Source organism: Prunus dulcis, chromosome 4 (genome assembly GCF_902201215.1).
Source record: "Prunus dulcis chromosome 4, ALMONDv2, whole genome shotgun sequence".
Classification (NCBI taxonomy): Eukaryota; Viridiplantae; Streptophyta; class Magnoliopsida; order Rosales; family Rosaceae; genus Prunus; species Prunus dulcis.
The window spans coordinates 11,668,000-11,677,547 of record NC_047653.1 but is presented as its reverse complement, the minus strand read 5'-3'; the positions used below and the strand labels follow the sequence as shown (position 1 = coordinate 11,677,547).

The 9,548-nt window shown below is 36.6% G+C and overlaps 1 protein-coding gene across 2 annotated transcripts; it reads left to right on the top strand.

The window, feature by feature from the left end:
* Positions 1-1,780: 1,780 nt before the first annotated feature.
* LOC117626152 (DDT domain-containing protein DDB_G0282237-like) lies at positions 1,781-9,490 on the top strand. 2 transcript variants are annotated; one of them, XM_034357799.1, is made up of 12 exons: positions 1,871-1,885; positions 2,015-2,263; positions 2,805-2,977; positions 3,251-3,423; positions 5,614-6,035; positions 6,111-6,162; positions 6,329-6,675; positions 6,866-7,302; positions 7,406-7,577; positions 7,656-7,817; positions 7,905-7,993; positions 9,057-9,490. In XM_034357799.1, exons 3-12 carry the CDS (start codon positions 2,865-2,867, stop codon positions 9,205-9,207), a joined length of 2,118 nt encoding a protein of 705 aa, XP_034213690.1. In that variant the 5' UTR covers positions 1,871-1,885; positions 2,015-2,263; positions 2,805-2,864; the 3' UTR covers positions 9,208-9,490. The 2 variants fall into 2 exon arrangements, with proteins under 2 accessions (XP_034213691.1, XP_034213690.1); XM_034357800.1 differs by lacking the exon at positions 2,015-2,263 and having other exon boundaries at positions 1,781-1,885.
* Positions 9,491-9,548: the final 58 nt, after the last annotated feature.

The window sequence follows — 9,548 nt, the reverse complement described above, 5'->3', positions numbered from 1 at the left end:
AGTGTGGGTGTCTTAAGAAATTCCGGCAACTAAAAAATTCTTGAAACACCTATACCTATGTGGTTAGGACAATGAGTGGAGCAAATTTTGTTCTTGGACCATGGCCAAAAAGTGACCAGAATTGCCTAAAACACGAAACGAAAAAAGGCCAAACTTTGAGTTACAAATCGATTTTTCAAAATTCAAAAATCGATCCTAATCAACCAACCATCAACTAGAACATGTTGAGAGGGTGAGAAAACATACCTAGATCGACGAAAATAGTGGCCGAAATCGCCAGAACGAGTGATGAAGGTTTTGGGTAAAAATCGGCCAAACCTTACGATTTTCCTACTGCGGCGGTGGCGGAGATGGGGTGGGATGGAGAGGGGAGGTCACGGTGGTTCTTTTGGTACCAACCTTGAGGCCGGTGGTGGTTCTTGGGATGCACGGTGGCCTCACAAAACCAAAAGGCTAATTTTAACAAGACGCTGAAGGGGGCAAGGGCGTCAGAAGTCGCTGCTGAGGCCGGTGGAGAGAGAGAGAGAGAGAGAGAGAGAGAGAGGAAAAATCAGATTTTAAAAACCATTTTTGAAATATTTACGATTGTGCCACTAGGTTTCCGTTGATCGTAACTTCTTCGTTTCAACTCCGATTTAAGCCCACTACGTGTCTACAATCTCGTATCAAAGCGATCTATGTTATAATGCCATTCAATTCTTCAAAATCCTACCGGATTAAAAAGTGACCAAAATAACCCTATCTTTGAGGGCAAAATTGTAATTTCTTAATTAAATAATTAAATAAATTTAATAAGTGATTAAGCATAATCACAACCGGATCCTTCAAATCCACTCTCGGCCACTTGGTTTTTCTATGTTTTGGGTTGTAACTTTATTAAATTTGCGTTGCTTTTTTTTTTTGGGGTTGTAACTTTTTGCTTGCTTTTGGATTGTAATGTTTTTTGCTTGGGGTTTGAATTTGGTTTTGGATCGTAACTTGTAACTTTATTTGCTTTTGTGTTGTAACTTTATTTTATATTCTTGGTTGGTTAACTTATATGCTTGGTCAAATGAATGGAATTTGAATGCCAAAATTTGAGGCACTAATGCAATTTTTTATAAACAGGATTTTTGTTTCATGTGCAAAGTTCAAATTGAATTCCTATGAAGTTATTTCGTTCTTTAAAGTTTAATGCTGGGGTTCAAAAGGCTTAAAAATAGACCTGGAAAAACTTTGGAATAGAATTTAATGTTTGGCCCAAAACAACCCAAATAAAAAGACCCAAGATTTACAGTTTTTAGCCAATGAGGGTTGGTTGAGTTGGTAAGGATCGTTCTCTTTGCTATTCAAGCCTAAGTTTGAGTCCCGCTACTAACAATGCCTCTTAGTGGGTAATTTGTAAAAATAAAAAAATGGACTAAGACCCCATTTGTAAGTCATCAAAGAGACCTTGATATGCCCTGGTCTTGGAATGGGGTAGCCTCCCCTCCCGTAAACTTTTGTTTACCAATTTTTTTTTTAAAATTTAATACAGTTTTTGGCCCAAAACGACCTAATTCAATGACTGTCGTTTTTGTTTACACCAACCGCTTCATCGGTCCGACCGATCCACGGGCCAGAACCGATCCCAAATATGGTACTACAGCCGGTGGTCTGTCGGTTTGCGATAGGCTGAAAAAATCTCGATTCCCGAATCGAGTCCACCCTAAATACACGCATTTACCCTCTCACAAAAAGAAAAGGAAAAAAAAAACGCATTAACACATATTATAAAATGAGAGCAATATAAGGAAAAACTAAAAAATAAAAGAACACGAGGCAATACAAACGAGAACCGCCCTCTTCCCTCTCTCGCCTCCTCTCATCTTTCGCTTCGTACATTCAGTCAGTCAAGTTCTCCATTGTAAGATTTAAACTCTCTATCTCTTTCTGCCTCTCTTTCTCTTTCTAACTCCCTTAGAGTCACGCACGCACACCGCGAACACGCTCACACTCGCTTTGCTTGAATTGATTACTGTGGCTGTTTTCTTAGAGTTTTACTTGTGGCGGGAACTCACTTTTGGCGACATTGACGGCGATTTGGTTTCTTTTACGGCATTCTTTTGATTTTTTTCCCTTCATCTCCAAACGCCTATTGGGCCCCAATGCTATTGTCTGATTGTTATGGAAATGTGAAACGCATGCGGTTTTGATTGTGCCTCGAAAACGCGGCGTTCTTGAATCTAGGGTTTCTGTTGTTTGACTATCGCGACTGGGTCTCTTTTTCCTGTTCGAATATTGGGTATGAAATTGTTACTTTTATTTGTTTTTGAAAAATCGGTGAAAAAACCTTTCTGGTGAACGTCTTAGCGGTGAATGAACTATAAGTGTTTTTTTTTTTCTTTTTCTCCTTGTTTTTTTGTAGTTTTTCTACGCTGCCATGCATTTCAAATCAATGCTGATAAGATCCTTACTGAAGCTGTTCATTGTTGGGTTTCATTGAATGGATGTGTTTTGGTGTTATTTTCATTGTTTTTACTCTATTCTTACAACTAATGCTAAGATTTCTTTAATGAGATATGAATCTGATTAAGAAGACTCTTGTCTTGATTCTAAATGGTGTTTTGCTTTTTGTTATGGGGTGTGTGTGCTTGGGATTTTGGTGTACTGCTTCTTTTTCTATTTTCAAGGCCTATGTTATAAGTTGTTTTAGTGCCTCTTGAAGTGAAATGTTTTTTAAACCCAACTGGCTCATGCATTGTATAAGCCTCAGCTAAGTGGGTTTCTAATCTTACTTCCAATAACTCTTACATTATTTATGTGGCTATTTTTTATCTTTTCAGGAACTTAATTCATATGCAGGTTTGCGTCCCTTATAATTGCATCTGCACATAGTTATAAGGATGCCTCTATTCAAAAGAAAGACTTTTCCTTTGGCTGAACTTCCTAATGATTTGGAACCTCATGAGCTTGTATACCAAGTTCGATTTACAGAGGAGATATTTCGGGGCTACGAGTATCCTTTCTTTAGTCTTGAAAGTTTGTGGCTTTTTTGTTTAGTTTTCTTTCTTCTGTTTTTTGTTTTTTGTTTTTTGTTTGGTGTGTGGATCTTTCTGAGTTTTAGTACTTTGTGTGTGGTTTCTGAGGCAATTGAAGAAGAGGTTATGAAAATTAACGTTGATCTGCTTGCCTTTTGTCTTTAGCTACCTAAACGACTGCAAAAAACTTAAGCTTTTCAAATTCTCCTGCATGGTCAAAATTTTTGTCTGTCAGACTTGACATGGATCAGTGAATATTTGAACCGGATAAATTTATATCGCCAGAGAGTTTGGATGTGTAAAGTCTCTGGAAAGACTAACTTGACCTATGAAGAGGCTTTGCTGTCAGAAGAGCGGGCTACTGAGAAGGTTCATCAGTTCCCGAAAGAGCTAATGGAACCTGCCCTGCAGATTATTCAATACAGTAAGAACTCACCACTGTGATCAATGAACAATTACGTTGAAATTTTTTTTTTTTTTCCCCTCATTTAACCATTTTTCACCATTCAATAGTTTCAGATCATTTTTAACGGAGGTTAGTAATGTAGATCATCACAGGATAATTGTCTTTTTGTTCTCTAATTGATTACATCCGTGGTGACATTAAACGAATAAGCATGTCTGTTTGTAGATTAGTTTCTGTTTGTGACGTGGAGGAAACTCTTGTGGTAGGTGCCCATTCTAACATAAATAACTCCTGTCATAAGATTATTACATGATCTTGGTCCTGCATCTTGTAGTTGAAAGTATTTGGTGGTGCATGCCTGACAATAGTTTTCTTTTTGTGCTTTAAGAATCTGGCCAAATGGTTTAGTTGTTAGATTTGTCTTGTCAGATGTTGATCACGAATATGAGGTGGAAATGGCTTTCTGTTTTCAATAAAAGTTCAGTACTTGTTTCTCATTAATACGGCAATAAACATGCTGTAGTGTTCTAGAGTTGTGCTGGAAAATATTTTCTTTTATTTTGATTGATCTCTTATTGCCACCTTGTTAGGGACTATTATGGTGTGGCGTGAGGGAATTACTTTTCACTCTTTGGCTACTTCAGATATGATATGAATATCACTTTGTATTCCGTATTTGAAATGCATTGACTTTGTTTCTAATGTGCCATAATTTATCCACTTTGATGTTCCTCTAAATTTGTTTTTGCAATGTGGATTTTAGCGAACAAATATTCCTTTTTTTTAAAGTATGGACTGATACGTCTCATTCAGATAGTCAGAATTTTCAGCTATTTTGTTTATTTATGTTGAAATCACAAATTGGCTACATGTTTGGAAAAGCACACATTTTGAGATTGCCTATTTCTATGTTAGAGACTTACCCGGATCCGATCATCTTGTGTGACCTTCTTGCATACTTCATGTCCTATCCTGAGATAGCCCAGCTGAGCTGTTTATTTATTTATTTATATTATAATTTTTTCAAATTTTTAATTATTTTTAAAATATAAGCGATAGTCTAAACTACGAGCTTAGATGACAACGGGGCGGGCTCATTGCCATTGCCAACTGAGCTGAGCTGAGCTGAGCAGTTTCGAGCTTAGATAACAAGACATTTTCCTTAGGAGGGATGTGATTCATATGGGGAAGTAGAACCGCCTAATAAGCACAAATATTGTGTAGAGATCAGAAAACAGGAAGAGGGTTAGCTATTAGAAATTTATAAAAAATGAATGAAGTGTTGTTAGGTAAGTTGTTAATGGTGTTTCTTTCAAGAGAATGACTCCGTATGCTGTTTTGTCCCCTGAATTGTTTTGTTTTGTGTAATGAAAGTATGTTCGTATAAAATAATTGTCATTGGCTATGTGCTTAGAGTTACCCTTCTTTTTATAAAGTGTCTAAATTTGTGGTGGATGATGGGTATAAAATTCGGTTTTGGAAAGACATTTGGTATGATGATTCATCTTTTCATTCTGTCTGATTATTGGAAGTAAGTCACGCTGTGAATTTCATCTTATATAGCTTTGGTTAATTAGTTCATGATTTCAAAAAACAGATCCCATTTTCCTGGATAATTTTATTTCATGAGGTCTGTTTTCATATCTTGCTTTTCTTTGATTTTCTTGCATCTTTTTTCGGTTTTGCACCTGATCAATTCTTTAATTTATCTGAAAGTGAGAACAAATGTAGAGAAAAGGGGAAATAAACAAAAGTGGATTGATGAAATTGATTTTTTCCGATTCTGTTGCTTTCCAATTTATTTTTAATCTGGTACCCCCTTTTTCCACTTCCAAGTATGTAAACATGACGGACATGTCCCTGTTTAATGAAGCAGAGGACTTTTGTGGACAGTATTTTTTATGATTTGTGGGTTTTGAGGATTTGAAGGATATCCTGCATTTGTCTCTTATGTCTTACTTCTGTTAATGTTAAATTTAGGTTTATAGGGTAATGTATGGACCTTGATGCACATGGAATAATTGGGACAATCAAAATGTAAACGCAGGCGTTGCATGTGAATATATCGTGCATGATTTGGACATTTGGATGCTGATGAAGGAATACCTGATAAGCTAGACATTCTTATGATCATCTCGAGCTGCTATTGCTATGTAATTGCAATGTTTATGCAGTTCTGTACAACTCATAAACATTTTGTCCTGGCAGGTATGCTTTCATTGAAAGACCTTTCTGATATGGTAGCTGAGAAGTTGCAGGAACGGTTATATGTGGGTGCTGAAATATATGGAAGGAAGGATGATGATATGTATCCATGCATAGTATCAAAGATTATTGAAGATGATGTTGGAAAAATTGAATATGAGGTAGCTTGGCTCGACAAAAATAAGGAAGTTATAGAAACTTCGGTAATAAATAGGGAAGATGTGATACAAAAGAAGCTGCCATTTAGTAGAAAATTTTTGAAGTCTTTTATTCGGGAATCTACATACCGTAGTGCTCCTTGGGTGCTTCATGATAAACTTGCACAAAGTTATGGAATATCAAAAAATGTTCCAGAGAACTTAAGAAGCAAAGTTTCTTTCAAGGATGGATTACTAGTCTGCAATAAGAGAAGGAAAAATGGGGAGGTATAAATTCAATTTGCTTGTTCATTGATGAAATGATGACATTATCTGCCTGACTTATATTTTTACCATATCCAGGAAGCAAAACATGACCTTGAAAATTGTAAAAGGAAAAAAGTTGACGGTTCAGGTACGGAAAGTAACATTGTGGAAGGTACAATGTAAAGATATAAATCTTTACTTGGTACTTCTTGTTAGTGGTGGATATCCCTGTACATGGGCATTCTCTTTAAAGGTTTGCTTGGTTGGAACTCTAGTAAATTTCACGTTTCTATTATTGTATCTTGAATTTGCAGAAGGTGATGAACCAGTGGAAGAACCTATCAAATATCCAATTGATGACCTGTTAGTGCAGCCAGATGCAGATGATCCAGTTTTCACAGATCGCCCTTCTCCATCAAGGGACTTCAATGTTCCAATGGAATGCGTTGGTGATCTTTTAATGGTTTGGGATTTTTGTTCTTCTTTTGGTAGGCTGTTGCACTTATGGCCATTCTCTCTTGAAGATTTTGAAAATGCTATCTGCCACAAGAAGGGCAATTTGGTCCTTCTTGTGGAAGCTCATTCGGCTCTTCTTCGGTTGCTCATAAAAGACAATGGTGAATATTTTTCAGCTGTGCGGGAAAGAAATCGAAAATTAAAGGTTAAATCACTCATTTGCAATCTATTATTTAAGCGTCTATGTTTGTCCTATGAATATCTATGTCAATACAAATTCTTGTCTATCTTTCCTGTTTTTTCATAGCCCATGTATTGTTTGGTGTTAATGCACTTCTGAAGTTATCACTTTTTCTTCTGTTTTTGTTTTCTTGTTTGTTTTCTTTTCTTTTCAGATTACCCTAATCACTTGGACAGAGTTTTTGTGCGATTTTTTAGAAATGATCAACATTCCTGAATTATGTGCTTACGTAGCAACTATCAAGCGGGGGCACTATGGCCTTTTAGATGCTCATGCTAAATTGGGAATCTTCCGAGAATTGGTTAATCATGCACTTGAAACAAATATTGTTAGGGAAAAATTGGATAAGTTTGTTGAGCAGAGGCAGGCTCTTGGAGCCACAAGAAGGGAGGAAGCATTGGAGGAAGCCAGAAAGAAAAGAAAAGAGAAAGAACGTTTGAGGGCAGAGTCTGATGTCGATCAAGTAATGGATTTGGAGAGTAAAGGAAGTGCATCCGAAAATGGTAATCATATAAGACAGAATGGAGACATAGTAAAGAAAAGAAATGGTGAGATCCGATCATCTAGACAGGATAGTGCATCGGAAAAAAGGTCTTGATTCTATTATCCATTATCCTTGATATATGTGTGTGTATATATATCATAATGATTTTCTGTTGGGTTCAAGTTCAACAATGTCTTTCATTTCTAATAGTGGGAGCAAGCAAGTGGACGCTGCTCCAAAGAAAATGGCCAGGAAACAGAAAGTGGAAGTGAAAGTCCCAACAGCCAATGGCAATGGGAAGGATTTATCTGAGAAGGAAGCACTGGAACGGTCAAGGGATGATAGAAAGGAAGTCGTCGGACAGAGCAGCAAAGAACGAAGGGTTTGATCTGTCTCCTTATTAAGTTTTTTTCTGTGTCTGTTTTTGTTTCCTACCTTTTTAAGACGCTGCTTACAACAGAGGGAGTATTATGAACGGGAGATCGAGAAGCGGTTTATACGTACCAATTCCTTAGGTAAAGACAGAAATCATAACAGATATTGGTGGTTCCAGCGTGATGGCAGAATATTTGTTGAGAGTTCTGACTCCAAGCAGTGGGGGTATTACAGTAGCAAGGAAGAGGTATTGAGCTGCTTATCTCATCATACTCGGTTGTCTTTATTTTATTATTTATTGTTAATTTACTTCTGCCTTGACATTTTTGCACAGCTCTATCTGTTGACCGGCTCACTAAATTGCAAGGGTGAGAGGGAGAGGGCACTTAAAAAGCAGCTGGAAAAATTTATTAGCAGAATATGGTTAGTCCTTGATTCCCTCTTGCAATTGATTATCCTGACACAAACAGCTAATTTTATTTCCTCACTTCTTGGCAAAACCTTGAGATGTAAGGCCAGCATGTTAGCATGTGCACGCAGGGTTTGCCCTTCCCACATATTTTAAAATGAAATATTCAATATAGTTTTAATAACAATTATTACTAAAAGCATACTCACATTCTTTATTGTTCTCATCTTTTATTCTCTCTCTCTCTTCAACTCCTCTTTCCTTTTCATTAAGCTGCAATGTTATACTACAGAGTGCAATACCCTGAATTTTTTTTTGTGGTGATTCTATTGACTTGAAATTGATTTTGGAGGATTCTTATGATATATGTTTCTAATTAAATTAGGATTCTGAAGAATTTTTTTTGTTTGAATATATAAATTAAATAAACTACATTGTCTGAGGTGCCCCTCCTAGTTTAAAACCTTTTCTCCGCCCCTCTGTGCATGCCAGTTTGTGCATGCTGGATAGATGTTAGGCAGAGTCAAATTTTTATTTAAGATTGACGACATAAAGCTTAAATTGATAAGCTGGAACAGCTTATGATTGGAGCCACACGTTTTTTTTATCACGTGGTGAGGCTCTTGAGATATATGAGTTGGGGTAAAGGAGAGAATACCTTTCTACTATTAATTCAAATGGATTTTATAAGATGGTTTGTTGAATGCTCAATTGGTTGGCAGTTGGCACTGGTCATGATGAAACATTTGTTATTGTCTTATACTGTTATACATAAAACAGATTCCTGCTCGAATTGATTGGTTCTACTCCACTGGCAAAATATAGTTTAAATTTTTTGTCATTTTTATCATTAATTTTATTGTCTCTTTTTTCATTAGATTGAAATAGTTTGATAGTTCAGTAGAAGCATTTCAACATCTATATTTTGTTTATCTAGGGAACTATATTGGCACTCCACAAAAAAGTCATCTGCACTCCTTTGTAAACACATAAGGCATGAGTGCAAGGTCTTTTTTGGAGTGCCAATAACAGTTTCCTTTATCTAAACAATATTGGTTCCCAAATGCATTTTTTCAGCCTGGAAATCGAAAAGAGATCAAAGGACTTAGCTCAAAGGGTTGCATTGGAGGAGGCAGTGCTCCGAAGATCTTCTCGCGTACGAGCTCCACCAAGGAAAAATCCTGCCAATGCTTTCCTTGAGTATGTTAACAAGTGGAAGGAAGACTAACTAAGCTTCCGCAGTCCACTACATTTAACTTGCATTAGGACAAAAGGAGACTAGGAATTTTTTGTTGGAGTCCATTGCATTCTTGTGATCGCTTTTGTGGGCATCTCTGGAGTGTTGAGGGCCGAGGAAGTGGTGACAGAAAAGTAGGGGAGGAATTGGGATGTAGCAGTTTTTTTTTGTTAATATATCAATTTTTTCTTATCCATTCCTCTACCAGTCCAGTAGACAGACTTGTATTTGTGCTTGACACTCAATTTCTATAAATGACCTTGCTTGACATTTTCTCACAAAAAATTGAGGCAAAAGGTTATGAGATTATGATTATTTTTTGTTTAAAGTGC

Bases quoted from the DNA above. Each gene is read 5' to 3' on its own strand.
- LOC117626152 (XM_034357800.1), top strand. From the start codon at position 2,865: ATGCCTCTATTCAAAAGAAAGACTTTTCCTTTGGCTGAACTTCCTAAT. The intron at 7,303-7,405 runs GTCTTGATTCTA...CATTTCTAATAG, and splicing joins GATAGTGCATCGGAAAAAAG to TGGGAGCAAGCAAGTGGACG. The intron at 7,994-9,056 runs GTTAGTCCTTGA...GCATTTTTTCAG, and splicing joins AAATTTATTAGCAGAATATG to CCTGGAAATCGAAAAGAGAT.